We start from the raw sequence: 23,724 nt of genomic DNA on the forward strand, positions 1-23,724 counted from the left end.
TGCGGTGTGCCATTGAGAGTTTGGTGCACTCGAGGCCGGCAATTACCCGCCTCTCGTAACAGCGATCCCCGATCGACCGTATCCGCGTATGAGAAGTTGCGCGCGGATACGGCCGTGGATAGATATTATCACAGGAAACATCCTCTTAATTGCAATCGTTAATAATTAGAGCTGGTTTCCATAGACGGCGAAGAGTTGCGGCTAAGTAAGCGGTACAAGTTCGAGGCAGGTAAATGGTATCGAAGATCCGGCCGCGCGCGCGCGCGCGCGGCTGCTCTGGATATTTCTCTTAATTGTCGACTTGTTTTTGCCCGCGAAAGGAAGTTTGTCTTCAATTAACGAGCGGCCGGATTGCGTAATTAATAATGGTAGCCGGCAGCGGGACTGGAAACGGCGAGTTTCCCGCGAAAGTGACTGCGAAGTTTGTTTCCGGGAAAGGAGGGCTGGAAGCCACGCGAGGCCAGGCTCCTCACGGCAGGCCGGCGCTTTTAAACGGCACAATGCTGATGAAGTTTCCAGAGGAGAAGCCGCGCGTCTCCTTCGCGGAGCAAGAGTCGCGTTTTATGCCCGGGCAATACCAGCCCGTCGCGGAATTCCTATATCCCCGAGCTATTTTCAACGGCGGGGATACCTTGCTCGCAATAAACCGCGGGCGCTCGCGATATCGGAGCTTCGATTCCTATCTGGTGGAGCCTTGCCCTCCGCGATATCACTGGCGAATAAACACTGAAACTCGCGGACATCGTAAATATTGCCCTGCTACGTCGAAACTCCGCCACCATCATCTCCCCCTTTCGATCTTCAAACAACCGTCGAGCGAGATTTGAATCGCACGCTCTTAACGCTCCGCTGTTTCATCCCTTTCAAAGAATCGTCCAACTTGCAATTTACTTTTGTTCAACGCATCGTCGCGCGAGAGTCCTTTTTACTCTTCTAACACGATCTTTCCTCCTGGCACAGCTTTAAATCGATAGCGAAATGTTTCCATCGCGTCATGGCTTTCATTGGCATAAACGGAACGACTGTATTAGTTTCCAGTAGATGACTGACTCGATCGATAACTATCGGATTAAACTTGCCAATGGAATCGCGGGCAGCGAATGTTCAATCGGCAGCATAAATTCTTAATCGAACCGCTCATTAAGCAAGAATATCTCATATGAATAGTGGTTGAAACGCGAGCCACTCCTAATGGAATTATGCAGTTTCGGATACGAAGTCTAAACGAGGCGGTTCACATTCTAAGCAAACTACTGTGACTAGGAAAGAACTAGCGTCGACCATGTTTAATAACTGAAAGGTTCGCGGAGAACAATGCGATGAAATAATTGCAGCATGCGTTGTCGCCGAGAAAACACGGGAACGAAAATTGCTGTTTTTATGAATGCGCTGAAAACAAACGCCCGGGTAATTGAGAAAATTACGGGTGCTAATTAAGCCGTGAAAGAACACTCGCGACACTGCAACACCGAAATTATTCACGCGCGGCAGCGCGATCAGAAATTCTGCGCCGGAATTGCTGTTTCGCGAGTGCGATGAATGAAGGCGATCGGAGGCGGGGGGAGGAGGGGAAGGCCGTTAAGAAAATCGGGGCTTCTAATTAAAATGTGAAAGAGCGGTTCCGACACACAATAACACCGCGATGAAATAATTTATGTGCCGCCGCAAAGAACCGAAATTACTTTCCCGGGCGCGCCGCGCGATATTTCAGCGGCATCGATTGGTATTCTCCGGACAATAGCCGAGAGTTATTCCGCGGGCAGAAATATATATCGCGCGGGGCGCGATGCGACGAGAGCCCCGCGTGTCGAGCAGCGGGAGGAGGGGACGCGCGCGCGGAATTTATTCGGCAAGTTCGAGCGTGTACGATGAATTTGTTATCATTAAACATTGAGTGGCTTCGGTGTACCCAACTCGGCTTTTCTCCATTCGCGGGAGGTGGTGTGCCCGTCTCTGAATGCGCGGCGTACGAGCTATTTACCGGGGAGAGAGCGCCCGTATTGTACAGCACCGCGAACTCATTCTGAGGTAAATCGCAGCCAGATGGTTCTCCGCGAAAATCGAGGAAGCTACGAAATCGCGGATACATCGCCGCTTTAGAATTCGAGACAATGGCCGTTGCACGGCGAACCGTACGAGTTCACGCACTCGTTCCCCCGACCCGCGTGTGTCAGACATAACCCGCGGCTTTCGCCCGTTTTCAGCGTTGATCGTTCGACCGTGTGGCGCAACCCCTCGCTCGCGGCTAGAGGTTCTTCAAGATTTTTGAATACTCCTCGTGATTAGCATACATACCCGCTCCTCATTTTCCACTCCCTTTTCCGTTTCATTTTCCCAGCGTCTACTTACCAACCGAAACCACCATCTTCTCCCTTTTATTTCCGCGACTCCCTTTCAATTAGACCGAGTAATTATGGACGCGAAAGTAATTTTCACGTTTCTACTGATACTCGAATGAAAACTAAAGCAAAATTAGTTCTGTATGTATTACTATTTTCCATTTCATACGATACCTTACGAAATACGCGAATACGATGTCTGGTTAAGTTTCCATTGTGCAAAAATAACTTTGAGCCAATAATTATGCACGCAACTGTACGCTTCCCTAATCTCCGCGCCTCTGTCCTATTGTCTTCCAGCATCCCACCTGTTTCGTTTCGTGTCCTTTTGAATTCTCGGCGCATTCTTTGTAGCTTTCCACGTCCTAGTTTCCTCTTTCTAAGGGAGAGATTCCTGCAGATCATTTCTCTATTCCGATTTCCATTGTGCCTTAACGACTGCGACCCTAAGCCCGCGCGAGGGTCTCCGAGCTGCTCCCTTTTACCAGCTGTTGTTTCAGCCCCTCTCTTCAAACCTTCTTAGCCCGATGCTCCTCCCGGCCTGCTCGTCCCGCGCTTCCGTATTCCATCGTGCCCTTTGACTTTCTTCGAGTTCGCGAATCTCGTCCACCCTCCCCGCCGTCCGTCTATCATTTTCCGAGTCCCTTCGCCGTCTTTGAAGCCGCCTTTGCGAGCGAAAGACAAACATGCGACTAGGAACAGGATGAAGAACGAGCGAAGGCTCCACGGATCGCGTCGCCGCAGACGTCCTTGCGCAGACTGCACAGGATACGCGCTTTTCTACGTTTCCTGGTTTCATTGCGCGACTATTAAGAACATTTGATTCTTAAGAGTTGACGAGCAGAAATAACGTTGAATTTATTGCCACCCAACTTGGCGATCGAAGTGCCTCGTCCTGTGTATGCTCGTTACTGAATTAATAGCGCGGAGGTGCGATGTAAATTTCATCTCTGCCGGTAATAAATAGTTCCGGCTATAAAGTATACGACTTTCAATAATACTGTAAAGCATTACATTTGGATATTTCGAACAATGCGACGACTAGAATGTTATATGGATAGATGAAATTGAGTAGGTAGAATCGTAAGACGTACTCCAATTGGATGTCCTCTCCTCCAGAGTGCGGGTAATGTTCGAATATAAAGAGCGCCTGTATTTTTGTGTCGGACGAAGCATATCGGTGTGGATGGTCAAGCAGTAATGCCAGAAAAAGATAGAACTTGTGTAAGTGTCTTCGCGATGCGCAGCTGAGTAAAAGTCGTTTGACCGCGTTTGACCGCGCCGAGGTGCAATCTGCGGTAGAAATTTCGCGTTGCATCCGCCACGGGGAAAGTTAATTGAATGGCGTCTATGTGGAGCAATTTCGCAGACAAACGGTCTGGCCGAAGAAGCTGTTTATGCGGCAGCCTCATCGAGCCGGGAAAGCTGCAGCGAGCGGAAACAGCGCGCGGGGCGCATAAACGGGCGAGCGTAAAAGCTATCCGCTTAGCCTCGGCGCTCTCGGTCGGCCAAACACGCTGAGAGCTTTTTGCCGCGGGCTTATTAATAGCCGCGATTTTTCACGCTTTTTCCCTGTCTCGTTTCTTCCCCGGCCGGCCACTTTGCCACTTTCTCGGGGCAGGGCGCGCGCGCGGCGACACGCGCTAAAATATATACCCGGGACCCGCGAGTACGCGCCGAGTGCATTAATAGGGGACGTCGCGGCGCGGCGCGTAGCGTTGGGAGGGCCGAGGTCCGTTAAATGGGTCAGCGTAATCCTTTCTACAAGTTTTTCCGCGGGTAAAGGCCACGGGAGTGGAGCGATTTCGCTCGTAAAAATTAATTAAACGCGAACGAGGAGCACTCGGCCGATACAGCTTCTCGGAGAGGCGGGAAAAATCCTTTGGCGAAATGCTCCGGGCTCGATATTTCTCTTTTCGGCTGGACAGAACAGGTTTTTCTTCGAGAAGCCCTATTTCCACGTAGGGTAGATGCATCGAACACCGTTGCCTCCTCGCATTCCCTCAAATGGCACGTGACTCCGTGAAATGGTTTTCTCATTAATTCTGCATATCCAGTAGAGCCAATCTATTCGCTGGTCCGAAGTTCCGTCGATTGCCTAGGAACGGTGGCCGAGTTGAAATAAGAAAATATGAATAATAATGCAGGCAGCTAGAAACGGTGCAGTGGCCACAAGCGGTACACCTACCCTATCGGCCATAAAAGTCGGCGAGGTCGCGGTATGTCGGGGCCGGTTACCACAACTTTACATGCCCGTATACACCGATACGTACGGTCGTTTCCCGCTTCGCGTTCGTAAAACCTGCCAATTCCCGGTCAGACGGTCTCGCTTGCCTGGTTCGCAGAAAAATATCGCGCGTATTCAGCATCTTTCCAGGGTGGTTAGCCGGGCCGCCTCCTCTCCCGCCACGTATTACGAGAGCGGAAGAAGCGGGCGGCGAAAGGTGAAAAGCCACGAAAAAAAAAGAGGAGAGAGCGAGAGAGGGAGGAGCACGAGCCGATCGTCGAGCCCGGCGACGAAAAGGGCTCGTTCAGCAAGGGTGAACACTTTTTTCTCCCCATTATTCATTGACCTCTCGCTTTCGTGGCACTCCGCGACGCCCCATAACCTCTCGTAACGCGAGGAGTACCTCCGCGCTGCCTATGGACACTCGAACTCGTCGCTGAAGTCGCTTAATTGACATCCTCTGTGTCACCCTTTTCGCGACGACACTCGCCATTATTTCTGATATCTTCTCCTCTCTCTCTCTCTCTCTCTCTTGCAGCGGCTCTTCGTCTCGCCCCTTTTTCTCTTTGTTTTCCTCTCGTTCCGCCGTGTCGCGATGAACATTTCCACTCTCGCGCAGGACAGAGTAACGAAAGCACGAGACCGGAACACTCAGACGATTTTCGAGGGAGAACATAATAGCCGCGGATTTCGAAACTGCCTGTTTTTATTCCCCCCGGCCGGGCCGGATTCTTTTGAACCCATGGCTGACATGGGCACGTGCGAAGCGAGGCTTTTTGTTGAAGAGGTCGCGAGATTTTTTTGGGGACAAAGGGCCGCGTGTCGTCCCCGCGAGACTCGTTCCCAGACGGGTTTCAAACTCGACGAATTTTCACGCGTTCGGCTGTTAATTTCTTTACGCGGAGTTTCGCGTATTCGGGGGACTCTTAATTAATCCATTAGCGTCAGAGTTTCTTTCTAAATTAAATTCAGAACGAAATTGCTAATCAGATTTTCATGCAAAATGTTTTAACTCGATTTTAAGAAACAGCTGTTAAATCAAAATGTATTTCTCCTTTTAATATTACTAACAAATTCAAGATAAAAAGCAGTGCTCTTAAATTGTTTTAATACGTCTACGGCGTTGGTATTTCGTCCGATTAATTTTTTATTACGAGCATAAAATCTGCCGTCTAGTAATAATCGATTTATAGCCGTTAGTAATACGGGATCAGCTCGTAAAGAAATACAGTTGGTTCAGCCAGCCATGGACATCAATGAAAGTGGTCCGGGGTTGTCCGGTGGGGTCTACAAGGAGAATAGGGCTGCCAACAGTCACTTGACATCGTGTAGGTTGGGTAAGCTCGTCGAAATGTTGGGACAAGGATGCGACTATCAAGGGGTTGATAGAACATGCTTACAGGGAGGAAATATTGCGTTAGCAACATGGCTGCTTTATCCATTAGGCACTCTAAGCACTCCGAGTTCAGTGCCTGGGGCGCGTCGAATTTAGGGCTTGGTAAAACAGGTCGATCAGACGATTCTTCGACTTATGTTTGTCCTAAGCAACAAATACGTCCAACATACTCGTTCGCAATTTTAAAGAAATTCGGACTATCGATTTTATACAAGATAAAGAGTTATGCCACGTATAACTAAGACTTTCAATTTGTTGAATCAAGTGACTGTAATTTTATGGGAATATTTTCGATGGCTGGTGAATATTGCTTTTAGTGATTATTAATCGAGTTGCCCACTGTCTAGTCCTATTATACTTATTGTCAGAAAAATTCTCAGGGGAAACAGGGATGGCAAGACGCGATGAAAGTTGCCGCAGTGTTCGACACACGTTCAATTAACGAAGATTCGGTAAAGTTCGATTACAGGACGGCTGCCGATCATAAATTTCAACCGACCGGCCCGGAGTGGGTGCTCGAAACTGTATCTGCCAGGCACTCGGCGTCCTATGCACGCCGGTAAGCAAGTTTCAAGCCTACTTCGGCTGTCGCATCGAGTATCTGGAGCGCGCGCCATCGGAATAAGGGCACTGAAACACCCTGCGAAAAAGCGGCGGCCATTGAAACTTCAGGTCTTCGCGAGTCTTCCCCGTCGGTCTTCTTCGCGAGAAATTTAAATGAATGCCGCGGCGCGCGCGGCCGGCCCCCCTTTGTGTTTCCTTTTTCGTTCGGCGGCCGGCGAATATCTGGCCGCGAAAGTCATCTTTGGTGCCGGTAACGGGGAAACTTTTCTGTTCGGCATCATTGTTGACTGTCTGCTCGAACGACGAGATCGTTTATGTTGGATCCTGTTCGCAATCGAACCGGAGATTCCCATTGTGAAATCGCAATTAAATCCTGAATACCTGAATTTCGAAAGGAGTAACAATGCCTGGTACATTTGACGCAAATGAAACTAAAATTGAGAAGTGAAATACTCCTCGTCGGAAAGATGCAAAGCAAATCGAATTTTCTAGGAGCACGGGGTACCGATTTTGTCTAATGACGAACGTCGCCCGACGCGATGTATCACGACGAAATGTAGCCGACGACAGCGCCAGCCAGATTCCCGCGGCATGGAAATGCGGTTTCTAGTTTTGTGGATGGCCGCGAACGCGTTGCTCGTAAATTATGTCGGGATTATGAAAAAAGAGGCGCCGAGGACCGTCGGAACGAACTTGGTCGACGATACCGTTCCGTCGGAAGCGCGGGGACTGGAAATGCGCGCGCGAGCAGCAACCTCGCGATACTTCCGATTGATAAACGCTGGTTTCGCAACGTTTTCGGCGGAGACCGCGCGGTTGCGCCAGTCGGACGCTCTGACACGGCATCGTTAGCGCAATTAAGGGAAACGTGTTTTTCCTGGGTACGCGCGCGGTTAATTACCGGACGGACATTTATGGAACACCGTCGCGGCAAGTTTGCAACAATAATTGGGTTAACTCGCACGAAGACCCGTGGACTAAACGCGAGCGATAACTAATTATCGGTGGAACGAGTCTGGCCGCGTTCTTCGACTGTTTCTTTCGAAACTGAATTTTTATCGGTTTTCGTCGGGCCGGTTCGTTAAAAGTCGAGTGCCGGCCATTGTGCCGCCGTCGCCGCCGCCGCCGACGACGACGACGACGACGGCGATCCACGCTTCCGATATTAAATATCGTTCTGGATCATTATTTCGCCAGGGGCCGAGATTAATTCCGGGCCACCGGAAGAGGCCGTATATATTTGCATTGCAAAGTTAGCGCTGCCGCGCCCCGTCCGAAATGTAATTTAAATGGAACCTCGTAACGTCCTCTCGTGGAAATTCTATTACTGCTAAATTAATGTAATTTCGGCGCCGCCCGGACACGGCCGCCCTCTTAAACCGCGATTACGTCTTTCCCCCTTTTCGTTTTGCCGAGAGGCTGTTTTTAACGCGGTTGCTTTTCCGAATCCGGGAACCGGTTTACCGCCATGAACTCGGTTGCACTTTCATCGACTCCTACAACACGTTTCGGTTCCGCTAATTGACTCCGGTTCGGAAATAACGAATTCCCTGGATATAATTTACTTCGGCTCTGCATTCAGAGACGCAGAAGTTATTGCCGATTGCTCGAGACTGAAACCATTCCGTTGCTAATGCTCAAGATTACGGGCGGATTAAAATAACTCATTCGCTTCGTTCCCTTCGCGATTATCTGCTGGACATTGGAAAGAATTTTCATAAAAAGGAAGCGCATATTGGAGAGAACGTGTGCAGTCTCTACGCCGTTAATAGTACTCTTTATTCGACCCTCGATCAATTAGATAACATCTCTCGAGTACTCTAAATTTTTTAAACGACTCCAGACTTTCTCAAAGAGTTCTACAAATAAAAGGAAAGTAAATAAAAAATAGCGCCGACAGCTGGACCCTTTGGGCTGTTTCGCAAGTTCAATTCGGCGGGATTCATCTGCCGGATCCGAATATGCGTTTTGGTTTAAACCTTGGATCGGAACGGGGACGTCTCTCGGATACCTCTATCTGATTAAAGTAGATACGCGCGATAACGCCGTCTCGGATTTATCTTTTTACCTCCTTGAACCGTTCGATCGCATTCTATTACAGTCTCTCGCACACGTACGCGCACGTACGTCGCACAGGGCCCTGCACCGCGAGCAACCGCGTCGGCGATGCACTCGCGCCGCGCCGCTCCGCGCCGCGAAGATTCTGACAGGAGATACCGGGTTCGATTCGCGAAACTTTATCCGGGACGCAGACGACGCGGCTAAACAAACGCTGAATAAGTTTCGAGCCGGGAAGTCTAGCGGTACCCGCCGAGGCGTCGTAACTTTTACGATCGAGACGAGACCGCGAGAAATTCGCCGGCGGGTTTATGCAGAAACGCTTCGCTTACGTAAAGCGCAAGTTTTAATGGCGAAGGGGCGAACTGTTTGGAGAACGGCGCCCGCCGTTACCTCGGCCTCGAATATCCTCTCCAATCTTCCGGAGATTGATGCGCAATAAACTAAACGATAAATCGAATTAAATCTCCGCCGGCGTGCTCGAGACTTCCTTCCTACCCCGTAATTGATCATTGTCCGCCAGTTCGATCCCAACTGTACCAGGCTGAGAAACTGTTACGCCATCGATTTTGGTTTCTACGTCATTGTAATCCCGCTGAAATAACTGTCATAACAATTAATTATTTTTCCGTTTCTATTTCAATATTTACCCTGGAAGCAGAGGAATTATTTTAAAATATTAAGGGTCAGACCAACAACATGAAAATAAATTAGAAATTATTTCACCCACTTTTAAAGTATTTTAGAAATGTCAGAATATGTAGGCGGATCGTACGTGGACCCCCGAAATTCCGTCCAACCTTGTTCAACGTTTTTCCTCGCGCAGAAACAACTCTCGCATTCCCGGCCAGCATCGAAACGGTCGCGCGAAAAAAACAAAATGCATCCCCCTATGCGAGACGGTATCGAAGATTAAACCCATTCCGGGTGAAATCTCGGCGCGGTCGATAAGGAGCGGGGCGGGTCGTTAAGGTAAATCGAATTCTCGAACGGCGTGCTAATGCTAACAGGTGATGGCTCGATTACGGATGCACCTTTTTCTATCTGGCAGTTCTACCGGCTGCCGCCGCTGTCTGGCAACTCGTTGGAACTCGGCCGGCCGGCCCCCTTACCCTCTAATATTGTCAGACTGGAAATGAGGAAGAAAATCGCATCCTCCCCGAAGATTGAAAAGTAAAATGAGAAGCGGGAGGATGGGTCGGACGTCTTGGACGGTGAAAGCGAGAGGAGACGGCTACGCGCGGTACAGGTTTAAGGGTGTCGACCCGTCTCGCGCCCGGACGAGGAAGAAACAGCGGAGGAGGGCGCGCGAAGGGTGTGAGAACGGGCCGAGAAAGGGAGAGACAGTCGGATAGTGGATAGAGAGAATCAAGGACGGGACAAGGTGAGGCATTTCTCGGCGGGAATCGTCATTGGGGACTCTTGGGGGATTTCTTTTCTCTCCGCGTCTGGATTAAAGGCAGAGCCGACTCGGAGCCGCCCCGCCCCGTCGCTCGCTCCTCGCTCTTTCCCGCCCGAAAGTATATGTGTTGCGAAACGCTGGAATTTCGCTACAATGGAAAGAGCAAAGGAGTATACCAATCTCGGGAAAAGGTTCGCCGGGCGAGAGTCGGCTTGGAAATAAATAGAGCCCGCTCGGAACGGTTCGGCGAACTCCGCCACTTCGGGGGTTCGCGTAACGAGTTTTTTACCTGCCGGCAAATCGGCCGTCGCCCGTGCCGATCCGCTTCTCTCCTCCCCGATACACGACACGTTTCGCGTTCGACCGGAATTTATCAAGCGGAGAGCCCCGGATTCCATCTGGCTCCGCGGGGCTAAGTCCGACTTAGCGAGCGGAAACGCGACCGAAGTCGCCGCATCGATTTATGCGGGTCTGGATCTTCGGTCTCGTTGTTGGGAAGACGGTCCATCAAACTGGCTGGGGGTCCATTAACATTTGCCGGAAGATTATAGTTCTGCCGGGCTCCGCTCGCTGAACCGCACCGCTCTATTCGCTGATCCATGGGATCGCGAAGGAACCCGTCGAGGAAACTCGGCTGTCCGGGTTCTAGACGCCATCTTGCCCCTTTGTCGGGAGGATTCCGAGTTTCTCTCCGATTGTCCCCTCAACGCGTACACAATTTCGGAAGAAGAGATACGATTTCTTCTATTTCACGATCTCGCAGATCGTGACATGATTACTCGTCGCGTATTTAATTACCAGTCGTGCGATAATAATCTATCGTTTGCTTCCGCCCTCGTTTTTTCCGCACAAAATACCTGGCGAAAATCAGAATTTGCGCGCAGATCCGCAGTCTAGTCGTACCGATTCACGATACGCGAACGTTCGAGTCGTCGCGCGGCCCGAACGAGAGCATTTGTTCCGCGGCAGCAATTAGCAAATCGTCCCTAAGCCTCTCGCAGCCGCGCGCGCGGCCTTTCGGAGAGGATTCGGCGGCTGTTTTACCACCGCATCGCAATCTGGGAAATTCGTCGCGAACGCGCCCTGCCACCACCCCGCGTGCCACCGTTTTATTCGCGAGGCAGACTTATCGCCGAGGACGGTGCGCGCCGGGTCGCGTGCATCCGCGCCTCGCGAGAGCTACGAGCATCGACGCACGATTCTACTTAACGTAAGGTGATTATTCCGGCAAAGCTGCTGCGCGAGCCAAGGAACTGCTAAGCCGGCTATACTTAGTCGCTTCGGGGATCCTCTCGAGACCCGGCCCGAGATCGCGTTAAATGTTCAACACTTTTAAGAAACTAAGTTCCTGCAAATATTGCGGCCGTTCCGCTCCTCCAACTACTCGCGATTATGATCCTCTTATCTACTGTCTCGAACCTGCTTCCACGGAATTTACTCGCGGACTCTTCAACGAAATTGAAATTTAATTCTCAAACGCTGGATGAAGAATGCCAGTCTACCAATTTAGATTCTATAATACCCGGAAGCAGAATTATTTCGTGAACGCTGCTAATTCCAGTTTCGACAATTCGAAAGATCGGTTCATTTCTTGTAAGAATATATTTCTCTCACGTTTACCTGTTTTATTTTTCGTCGCTTTAAGAGATGCGTTTTCGATCAGGGGTTAGTTATGCATAGTATAATCACAAAGCAAGCGTAACTCCATTGCAGAGGAATTTTTGTAACAATGCCAATGTTCCATTCAATGCGTATTACATTCATGGCGGTTCTCCCTCTACTCGATGTTTATGGATTACGCTCCAGAATAATGGGCCAACTAAATTTTCAAATAATTACGCCGATAGACATGAAACGATTGTGGACATAAATACGGACAGTCGGCGGAATATCAATATACTAATATGAAATCTACAAATCTAGTTTATTGATCCAACTATTCACAAAATGACAGGCCGAACGTGCGCGACACAAATTATAGATCCCGTGTTTCGGGTCGAGCCATGAATAATTCCGCGGAGAAGAATTAATATTCTAAGCAATAACGAATGTTCCCGCCGCCGGCGTGAAAGAACCGGAATATTTCACGCACGAATCCGATCGACGAGCGCCGCGCAATTAATCGTAAGACAATGCCGCCGAAACATCCAGAAGCCGGCATAAATAACTCGGCCGGACAGTTTCGGATCGAGCTGCCATAATACGTCGGGGGGCGGATAATTTATATGCAAACTCACCTCGAGAACGTGCTCGGCCTGGTTCTCCCTGTCGAGCTTCCTGCCGCTGGTCGTGATCAGACCTGGAACAAAAACCGTGGCGCAAAAATTAGCGGGGACTTCATAAATCCTGATTGAACGATGTTTCAATCAAGCGTTCACTGGATCGAACCTCGACCGACGCGGCGCGGACCGGTGCGGCGCTGACCGGTGCGGCACGGCACGGCACGGCACGGCGCGGTGATTCGTTCAACGACGACGAAAAAAGGCTCAATTAGCGGGACAAAGATTAGCCGGATGAAACGAATGCGGACGAGATGATAGCGTTCAGAATTTACGGGACGGCGAATCGAACACTCGAACTTCCCTCTCCGGTTTGTACGTTCGAGCGGTCTCCTCCTCCTCCTCCTCCTCCTCCCTTCTATTTTATTTCTCGTCGGAATCTATTTTAGCGGTTCGGGAAAATTCGCCGGGAAAATCCCGGAGTGACCGGGACCGGCTCGGCCGATTCGTGATCAGGTCCCCGTTGCGGACAAACGTTTTCCGCGAGGATCCTTCGGCCCGGACAATCCGCGTTTTCAACGCATCTGGGGAACGAGTGTCGTCGGAAAATAATCGGGGACGGAGAATTTCAGCCGCCATTGTCCGGCGCGACTCGTCCCCTCGACTGCTGCGCTGACGTTTCTCGAACCGGGCGAAATAGCAATTGGGTTTCGCCGCTCGACCACCGGTCGGTCCCCGGGAACGTAACTATTTCGCGGCAAATTGCTTTCTCCGGCCGGCCGGCCCGACTGGCTCGCGCACGCGTCCACTATCTCTCTCGCCACGTTTTTCCTAGCTTTTTCCAAAGCTTCCGGGCCGAGCCGAGCAAGAAATTTCAATGCGAGAGTCCCGAGAAGAGACGGCGCGGCGTCGGCGGGCTTTCCGCGTCGAGAGACGCCTCGCGCCGAGAGCCGGATGACTTTGCCGGATGCGGACGGTTTCCGGGAGTTTCCGCACGGGAAACGGTCGTCCGAAAGGAAAGGGGAACACGCCGCGCCGACGAGAAGCCTCTGAGCTGTCGCGGCGACATTTTTTCGCCGATGCTTCTACGGCTTCCGGTAACAACGGCAAACCGCCGGGATTTTATATTCCGGCAGGAAGTACTAATCACGTTGCCGCCGAAGCCCCGTTCCGTTGCGAACCGGACGACGGCGGAGTTGCTGCGCGGCGTGTTTGCCAACTTCTGTTTCGCGGTTTGATCGCGGAGGGGTCGCACGAAAATCGTACACCTGCGATTTAATTGGACGGGGCACGCCCGCGGCACCGAGTTTGCGTTTCGTTGACCGATTCGTGGTTTCTACGGGCCTTCGGTGGAAAATTAATTTTATGATTTTCTATAGCGTCGATGATTCGAGTCGTGGGAATAATTTTTATGGAAGACGGTTCTATAGACTCTCTCCAACGGTATATATTTTTGCAACACCTAAAAAAGGATCAAATAATTTCGCTCAATTTGAGAAAAAGATATTCTGTTTCAGGTGTCCGAGTCACCGTGGATCGTTTCGCAGCAACGAGTTCCGTCGATCCGACGTCCGAGATCTAATTTGCGACGCGAACGTTTCGGTCCACGTCGACGTCCTCGGATCTGCAAAGTCCCGAGGCCGATTAAATCGTCGACGTCGCGCTGACCTCGAGCTTTCCCCGAATCGTCTGTGACAAACTCTAATAACCGTAATAACGAGATTCCTGAGGGCCAAGAGAGGAAGGAAGAGAGAGAGAGAGGTAGGTAAGGGTGCATCGCAGCGCAGAATATTTCACGGAGATCGAGTGCATCGGCCATCGACAGCGGCCGTCAAGTGCAACGTCATTGTTCGCCGACTACTCCTCCGGCCCGGATTCGACATGCAGACGGTAATAACGGGCTTGACGTAGCAGCGCCGCCGCGTTTCCCTCGCCGGCATTCGCAGATCCAAAGAAGAGAAAAGTGAACGACGACGCGAGCCACCAGAACCGCGCGCGCCCGGGGAACCGATGGAAACTGCCGGGGTAGCGCGAAACGGGTGGTTAAAAATGCACCGGGATCAGAGGGTTGGGCTAATTCAATTACATTGTAATTGAATCTCGCAATTTAATTAGACGGTGCTTCAATTACACGGCAACTCGACTACGTTTTGTAATTCGACGCGAAACATCTCAGTTTTTTCCCTATCCGATCCGCTCTCTCTCTCTCTCCATTATCCGCGGTTAACTTACGCCAGCTGAATTTTTGCCGCGCGTTCCGCGGCATAAATCTGAAATTCGAGTTAAATTAAATCGGAGCGCCGCGGCGGGCTCGAATTATCTCTACGGCTAACAAATTCCCGGATCGCGTTGCATTTGTAGGCGACTCCGTGGGGCCGGGAGTCAAACGAAATTTCATTAAGCCGAGAGAACAGAAGCTCGACGGTTGGATCAGCGTGTACGACAAGGGGAACAACGCCGGCGTGTCGCGGCAGATGAAGCGTCGGATTCGTTCCTTTCTATTCGGCATTCGGTATTCGGCATTCGGAAGCTCCACCGAACGCGGAATGCGCGAAGAGAGGAGAGGAGAGTCGAGTAGCTAAGCTACTCTTTCAGGGTACCGGTTTATTATAATTCTTTTCTGTCCCGCGAGTTTCGCGACACCCTCTAGACACAGGGCGAAGAGCGCAGAGAGAACGGCAAGAGGGAGGAGGGAGAAATGAAAAACGAAGGAAAACGGCTCGCAGAGAGGGAACGCGGTGTGTTCCGCGCGGTGAAACGCATTTAAATAATTGCTTTTCGTTTTTGTTCCTCGGTCTCGTCGCGCCGCGCCGCGTCGTCGAGCGTCGACGAGCGTCGACGGTGCAGCACCGATGCACCGGAGGTGCAGACGGCGTCGCGTGATCGCGACCCGCGGAAAATTCGTTATCGAAAATCAGGCGGATACGACGGAACTACCGACTATAACGACGACGACGACGACGACGACGACGACGACGACGACGACGACTGCGTCCCGGATCGCTGTGCATAACGCGAAGCTTCGGTAGATAGCGTAGATCGCGTAGATCGCGTAGATCGCGGCGGATTTATTCGCGCTTCGCGTCACTGTCCCAAAGGACGCAGCCGGGATCCGGCGGAACGTCCTCGACCGCGGATTCCGAAACCCATTGGGAGAATACTTTATGACGGCCCGTGAAAAATACATTGTGGAAAACACACCGTTGGAAACTCGCCGTGGAAAACTCAGTGGGAAACCGCGCCGTGGAAAACGCACCTTGAAAAACCACCGCGTGGAAGATCGCGGGAACCGACTTTGTCGCGATCCTCCCGAGAGACACTTTCCATTCTATTTCGGTTAAAGAAATCGTCCACGGAGTCTTCGCTCGCGACACGATTCTCGTTTTTTTAGCGTGATTTCTGGTCGCCTCGAATCTCCGATCCAGAGAAACGAAGATGCAGGCTTCTACAAGTAATATCAACCCCTTGCACTATAATAAGGAGTCAGATTCGTGATAAATAATGCTGGATCTAATAAATACAAGTATTATTAACTTTGTCTAAATCGAAATAAAATTGAATTCTTCTGTCATCGACGCAGCGTGAAAGAAGTCGTAGTGCGAAGGGTTAATTTATGTTGCGCGATTTGTAATTAACTTTAACAAACATACCATCGATGGGATAACACTGAATTAACGTGGAATGAACATTTTCTGCGGTATGAATTTTTCAGCACGAACTTCTCCAACTAATAAACCGATCCTTCCATTATCGTTTTTATGAGCGGCGCTATAATAGCAGAATCTACTAATTGATTCGAATGCCACGTTCATTATTACTCGAGCCTCGTCTCATCCATTTTCCTTTAATTTCGCAAATTGTGTTTCATTAAAAATTGTTCCCGTTCAAAACGAGCAGACAGAATCGTAACGCAATTAAACGAAAAATGTTGAAGCAGCATCAACGCCGAACGGAATAATGTTTCCCAACACACGAAAAAAAAAAAAAATCAGAGAACCGAACGCATTTTCATGTTCCTCGTTTTGTCGAAGTCACAATGTGTTCGGTTGCCATAGCCGGCAAGTCGATCGCTTCCCTTTGTTCGGCTTTTCAATATCCCATAAAAGGATCGCGTGGCATTTAATAAAATATTCCAAAGGCTGCTATCAAAATAAATGATTGCGGAAAATTGCGTGAAAGCTGTATAAAAATCCTTTGTTACGGCACTCCGATTTTATCGGCGCGACTTGTCGTGTTGCATTTTTTCCCCTATAGTCCCCCGCAGCTTTGCCATTTAATGAATTGCGATTCGAATGCGCCATTTCAGGCGTTACATTGGAAAAAAAATCTGAAGAACATTGACATGAAAAAGTAATGGGGTTGAACGCGCTCGTTTCTTTACATAACGTTCCCCCTTCGAATCGCCGCTTTGTTTTCCCATTAACAAAAAGTCTTTCGACTCTTCCACTTTCCGTGATTCTTATAAAAAATTCTATAGACAAATGTTAGCATTTAAAAATGCATGCGCGCCCAGCAACGATTAAGTGTTTGCTAGCTTTCCTTTTTTTATTGAAGTGCAACATTGAATCGCCGCATTCGAGGGTCTCCAAAAAATGGAAAACAATGGAAAATTATTTCTCTTCGTATCAAACAAATTTTGTTGCAAATGACCGTGTAAAAATAGTCAAAACTCGTGGACAGATCTCGTCCTTTCTCCTGGGCCCTTTATTTCTCAGTATTTTTGCTCGCAATTAGGTTAACGAGTACTCCGCGCGGTGTAAATCAGGGTCGGAAACATTCCGCGTACCAGACCGATTTAATGAATGGAAATGCGTTAACCGCGAGACTCGTTTCTCCTTCATGCCGCTCTTTCTTTCTCTCTATTTCTTCCTCGCTCTTTTCTCGAGCACGATTTCATAGATTGATCGATCCCCGCGTTATTTAGGCACGCGAATCAAGCATCTTTTGTCATTCCGTGATCACGAAAGCCGGGATATCTGCGTCGCGAAAGCACAGGACTCGGTCGGTTACAAATTTAACGAGCGTCGTCCGACATGATTCCAGCAATTCTCACCGGTCGCACCGCTCGCCGGCGAGAGCCCACCGTTAATGCTTGTACATGAGAATCGAAACAATTACTACCCCCGTTCGACGGGCACGTATTGTTTTGAATTGCAAATGCGCCGCGCGCAATCTCTCAAATACGAGCGTCCCATTTTCGGTCGAGAGTCCGTCGACCTTCGTTCGATTGCCGAGTTCGAAGAAAATTTCGCAGCCGTTACTTGGAAGCCGGCGGGGTGCACCCGCCAATCAGGCCCCGCGTGTCGCGAATCTTGCGCAATTCACGCGGGGGAAACAAGCGGTCGCGAGAGGCTAATGTCCACCGTTGCACGAAGCGACCGCGTCGCGAGAAAAAGGGGCTCGATGATGGCTTAATGCACAGCGGGATTCAAGGTATGCCAGCTAAAACCTCTCCGCATCGATCGCAAAAAACTGCGGTCAAATTGATATTTTGTTTCTTTAACCAGTCGCCTGTTGCAACCTCTGTATTTTACAATTTTACTATTTACTTAAATTGATCGGTCGAATATTTTTCCTGTCACGTTTGCTTGACATTTTTTGTATTCCTGACAAGTAAAAGTCTTTGTCTTTTTCTTGCTTCAATTATGAAAAAAAGAATTAGATTATGTATATCTAGCAATATTTATTTTACATAGAAAACCGTGGTCTGATTATTACTCGCAATCTCTTTAAAGATACGAAGAGCGTCAGAAAGTCTCCTCTGGACTAATCGACGATTAATAAATTGTCCCACAGCGATAGCGATTTCATTGAGAAGTCAACAAGCTCCGTCGAACAACATAACCAAATAAAATTGCACTGTTATTGTAGACATATCGGAGTCGTTGACACAAGCACGCATAACATCGGGAACAACTGCCCCGTCGATTTGATGCATGAATGAGAAAATAATGACGTCGCATCATTATCGACTCTGATAAAGAGGCGTTCGTACGATTCCGATGTTCGGCTTCATTGTCCCAGAAATAAGAGCATCCGCGTCTAAAGAAGACGTAATCAGAGCTCGTTACGACCGCGACGAAAAGCCGTAAAGGAATCGGTCAACGCGAAACGGAACGTCGCATCGATCCACCGCGGATTCAACTCTCGTCGTACGCTCGTCGAAAGGGGAGAGAAAAAAACGCGTTAATGAGACAGAGCGGCCGCCGCAACATATTGGGAAACATCGCGTCGCAGTTAGGGCCGCTAAACTCCGTCGTCGAATCCCATGGAGAATCGTGGCCGCGTGTCCCGCGTGTGCCGAACGAGGCACGTCGACATTCTTGCGCTTATGGCGCAGCGAAATATTGAACCGATATGACGGCCGAGCGTTCGCTGGCGCGCGAGCACCGCCTTTCCCCGAGCCCGACAACCTATTACACGAGACAGGGGATTATCTGATCTAATCTCGCAATGCCGTTCCCAAAACGCCGTCGTTATCCGTTATTATTCCCCGGGTTTTCTTTAAATAAGAACAATACACGGCCGGCGGACGGTAAATGCAACGTTAACGCGAGCGGAGATCGCGCCGCGCTGATTCGCGTGCAAATAACTTATGCAATCTCGCGTCTATAGCTCTCGGGGTCTCTCTTTATCGGGTCGGCGACCACCGTCGTTTTCCACGGAAATCGCGAAACTCCTCGCGGCCCCCTCGTTTCCGCTCGCATTATTACGCCCCATCGCGCGGCTATTAACGGATTGTTCTCGGAGAATTTTATTGCGCGCGGATGCTCGGCCACCGTCTCCCGGACGGACGCGATTTTCGTGGTCGCTTCGCGATGCTATAATACGAGCGATTGGATAATCGACTTTTATTATACCGAAAACAGATCGATTTTACCAAACCGAAATTTTTCATATTTTCCTTCGTTTCCTTGCGATCAATCGTTTTATTTCATTAATTTAAATTTGAAATCTGGTGTTTCCCAAAGGAGAAAAAAATGTATTACACACTGTGTACTGTAGGTACAAGTGGCTATCCGGGCATTGAATTTTGCAACAGGTCGCAGAGATCGAAAGAACGCCAACAAGATTGCAATCATGCATGATGCGATTCGGAATTACATTCGATCGATTCGAGCTATACCCTGGGAAAGTAAGTTAACGATCGTAGAATTCGCGGAGAAGCGAATGCGACTTTGTGATCAATGATAATATGTAGGCTGCGGATTCCGTTATTCCGGCTTGTACTAATTTTTAATTTAGGCTTCCGGCAACGAATCCTCTGGTCTGTGAAATCGAAAGCTGCCCGGAGGTCTGCACAGTCTAATAATGACATATAATTCAACTCTGTCACTGCTCCTCGATAGCTAATACATCACTCTCGCGTTCGACACGCAAAAAATCGACGATAAAACGGAAAATTTTACTCGGACCGAAAAGAAACGGATAAATTACAATAAATTATAGTTGGTTAAACGCTGAAATGATGAAATACTGCGGCGATAAAACGGAACCATTTCAGACGGGGTAAAATTGCAACACTGCGCGAGAGACAATGGTAGAGACAAGACGTCTGTGGTAAAGAGTTATGTACTGATTTCATTAACTGAATTCAATTATCGATATGCTACGGATTTTATGCATACATAATGCGGGCGAGTGTGTCGAATACGTAAAAATGTAAATCCCGGCGCTAGATTTATGGAACCTGTCGATTGGACAGGTTACAGAAATCATAAATATCATTTTTTTTAGCCGGACACGTTGACTTTGATTGATCCAATGATTGATACAAGAATACGTATGCTAATTTATTTTCTCTTTCGACTCTCGCATGCTAAATATTTCTATAGAGTCTACTTTTGAATTCGAGTACGTTAAATTCAAAATAAGAGCCTCGAGTTTAAAAATTAATTCTAATCACAGCAGATTCTATGCGATTGTTTTTTGCGAAGAGAAATACGGAATATTATATTCTAATATTAGCAGATTTAATACGTTTTTATTTAACTCAAGTTTTATACGAAAGAACGCAGAACAACACTTCTTTTATGTTGCATAAAGACTCGCCGTCTAGTTACGACTATGTTCCACCTCAAGGTTTTATCGCAGCATCGGAAAATTCGAAATTGCATTTTCTTCGGATAGCGGGCAGATAAGCTCTGGAATTTGTTATAATGTCGCGTTCCCTGGGAGCGGTGGTTATAGAAAAGCTAATGAAATTCTATAAAGAACACCCCAGGAAACTGTCGAAGAGACAGTGGTTCGCGATAATAGGCAATTGACTTCGATCCACCGAATATCTGTGCCACTGGGTCAATGGTGTATAAAGATGTTCTTTGTCTGGCTTGAATATCGGGCTCACTCGAATCGCCCCGGGTTATAGGATATCAAACATTTGATCTCTGTACCCTACAATATCGAATCTTCTGTAAAATATTTTCTACGGAGCAGACGGGGGAGTGATTTATCGAGGTCCCTCCTTGATTTTTCAATCTCGCCATCCGAACTACCGTTTTACTCGCTCGTCGATGCTTTTCTTAAAAGATCATTGCCGTCGGTAAATCAAATTCTAAATTTTTTAGCTGTTGCAAACTGTTTGGAAAAATGTGTAAATTACTCTCTGACTATGCTGTGTATGTTTTATCATCCTTATAGTTTTCTTCGATAAAACGCACTTATAAAATATAGAATTTAGCAAAGAATATGTGCTAGTTAAAGTTAGCTATTTTTGACCAGTATACTCTCTATACCACGAGCTCGTTATCAGTTCTCTGCGACGACAGATATTGTTCTACTCGCAGCGTAACATTGCTGTAAAGTAGCCAAAGAGATCGATGCGGCCGGGGAAGACAATTTGAAAACAGGTAGTGGCTCAATCTGGGAAACCGGATTCGCAATTCGGCGAGCAGATATTCCGAATTGGATGTTTTCTCGAAATCAGAGAGGGTCACCGGGATAAGAATCGCGCGACCCCCCCTCCGTAACAAGGGTAACGCTGTCGAGAATTCCCAGCGGCGAGGGAACCGTTCAATATTCCGTCAGTTTCCGGCGAGTAGCATTCTTTCCCCCGGCACCGTTGATGCATCAGGTCCGATAACTCGTTCCGTCTTGCCCCCGTCTCCGAAATTCGATCGATCCGATCCGGAGCCCGGTTCCCAAATCGACAGAGCGATCAATTTCGGCGTGTTCGCAGGGTAATGCTTCGCCCGCAGAAAGTATGTTCGGTTCGCGGCTCGCAAAACGACCGATGGATCCCCGGGTAAACGACCTATTCATCCTCCGCGAGAGAGGATCGGCGCAGCATCTGGTAGCTCGTTTCGGTTCTCGCCGTCTTGTTCCGCGGTAATGCTATCATTAGGGGAAATCTGAATGCGGCGCCCGCCCCCCCCCCCCCCTCCCCCTCCGTCTCTTCACCCTCCGCGGACCCCCTTTAGTCGCGGTTATCCTCGCGCGAGCTCCAACAAAGCGTAATAATCTCGGGTAAATATGGCCAGGGAGTGACCTCGGACGTGTAAAGTGTTAGGCGAACCCGTGAGTTTAATGGGCCCGTTGTCCAGCTGCAGAATTCGACGCCGAAACCGTCGTTTCACGTTGAACCGCAGCATTTGTTGGCCAAAATTAAAAATACCGATTCTGGAACGCTTTTCAGGGAGGATGATTTCATACCCTCAGATTTATTGCAACACAAAAGTGTTATTGCTGAATATTTATAATGCTGTACAATAGATCGATGATTTTACGAAACCTAATGGACTTTGAAATATGTGCGGATTTGAAATGCGGATATGTGCAGACTTTAGGTAGCTTAAATTGAAGCTAATAGTGTCTACTTTACGATACCGGAAGCTACATTACCGTGAAACGACCTGGGATTTTTTAACGATTTTTTGAATCAAATAATCGGGGGTTTTAGGCCGTTTGGGGCTCATTTTTGAACTTTGGGCGACTTTTCAATCACTTTCCCGTGGAGCAATTTGGACTTCAGGGTGCTTAAATTGAAGCTAATAGTGTCTACTTTACGACACCGGAAGCTACATTACCGTGAAACGACCTGGGATTTTTTTACGATTTTTTGAATCAAATAGTCGGGGGTTTTAGGCCGTTTGGGGCTCATTTTTGGACTTTGGGCGAGTTTTCAATCACTTTCCCGTGGAGCAATTTGGACTTCAGGGTGCTGAAATTGAAGCTAAAAGTCTCTACTTTACGATAACGGAAGCTACATTACCGTGAAACGACCTGGGATTTTTTTACGATTTTTTGAATGAAATAATCGAGGGTATTAGGCCGTCGATTTGAAATTAGTGCTTATAAATAAGTGCGGATAAAAATCGTGTGGATTTTCTTGAACAAGAGAATGCAGTTTGCCACGCGCAACGCCAATTTCTGCGCACCTTGCTCGCTGTGTTTGAAAAACCGGGCACGCAAGGGAAAAATCTGACTGCCTCGAAAGAAAGAGCGATGGCTCGCCGTAGAAACGGCGGTGGTAAAAGTCAGAAATCACGCTTGGCCTTCGAAATACGAGGAAAATCTCGGGGCAATAAGCCGATACGTAGTCTCGGCGTACGAAGTTCGATAAAGAGGAAATTCAGCGGAACCGGGGGGGAACGATTTATTTCCGAGTCGGTCGTAGGAGCCGATAAAATAAAAACGCGCGCGCCCGGTCAACGTCGCGCGAACGCCGAAATAAAAAAGGGCCGGGGCTCCGCCGCGTATTTATCGCAGCGTGAATGCACTCGGCGGATCGATGACGAAGCAAACACAGCCGAGAATACTTTTCGCCCGGGCGTCGCGTTGTTCGACCGATAACCCGTCGACATCCGCGAGCGATACGATTCTCTTTTCTTTCCGGTTGCCCTCGCTCGCGGAGCTCGCCGACCCATCCGACAGCTGTCCCCACCCCCTCCCCCTCGTTACCAACCGAGCAAATGTTTCTCCATGATCTTTTTCTCCCCAGAGGCGAACGCGACGGGGAACGGTTCACGAAAATTCAGACATCACGGCCGACGACGAGGTTCGACTCCTCGCAGCCTCCGCGATGAATACGAATCCGCGAGGGCCACCGATCGACTTTTTAATTACAAGCCGTCCTTTGCCGGCGCGACCGATTTTCCGCACCGCCGGCCATCGATCTCTCTCTCTCTCGAGGGACCGCCGCGGAACAAACGGACGCTCGCGGAACTTGCGGAAGAAAGTCGGTGTCGGGTGGTGTGCCGGCGGCCCCTCCGGTTAACCAAACCGGATGTGTAATTATGATCGCGTAATTACGTTTCCCGTTGCCCCTGTTCTTGATTAACTGCCTCCGCCCGCGATAACGGAGCGATGCCTGATGAATTTTCATAAGGATCTCGCTGTTTCGTGGAACTCGCGACGTTTTCCGGAACATTTTCGTTATAATGGAACTGCCGGGCGCGGCTGGCAGTCATTTTGGTCATCGGGACCGCTTCCGAATTGTAAAACCGACGTTTCGAGACAGCTCGTTCTCATTTCGAGAGGGAAAACGTGCTATTGTAGAAAGCTTGAAATTGCTCGAAATA

The 23,724-nt window shown here is 49.1% G+C and overlaps 1 protein-coding gene across 1 annotated transcript in view; it reads right to left on the bottom strand.

Moving 5' to 3' along the window:
• Kug (FAT atypical cadherin kugelei) overlaps positions 1 to 23,724 on the bottom strand; it is a 565,526-nt gene that overhangs the window by 41,159 nt on the left and 500,643 nt on the right. Inside the window, exon 6 of the mRNA XM_078186334.1 lies at positions 12,224 to 12,285. Coding sequence (XP_078042460.1) covers positions 12,224 to 12,285 — 62 coding nt within the window. The remainder of the gene's footprint in view (positions 1 to 12,223; positions 12,286 to 23,724) is intronic.

Source organism: Augochlora pura, chromosome 2 (assembly GCF_028453695.1).
Source record: "Augochlora pura isolate Apur16 chromosome 2, APUR_v2.2.1, whole genome shotgun sequence".
NCBI lineage: Eukaryota > Metazoa > Arthropoda > Insecta > Hymenoptera > Halictidae > Augochlora > Augochlora pura.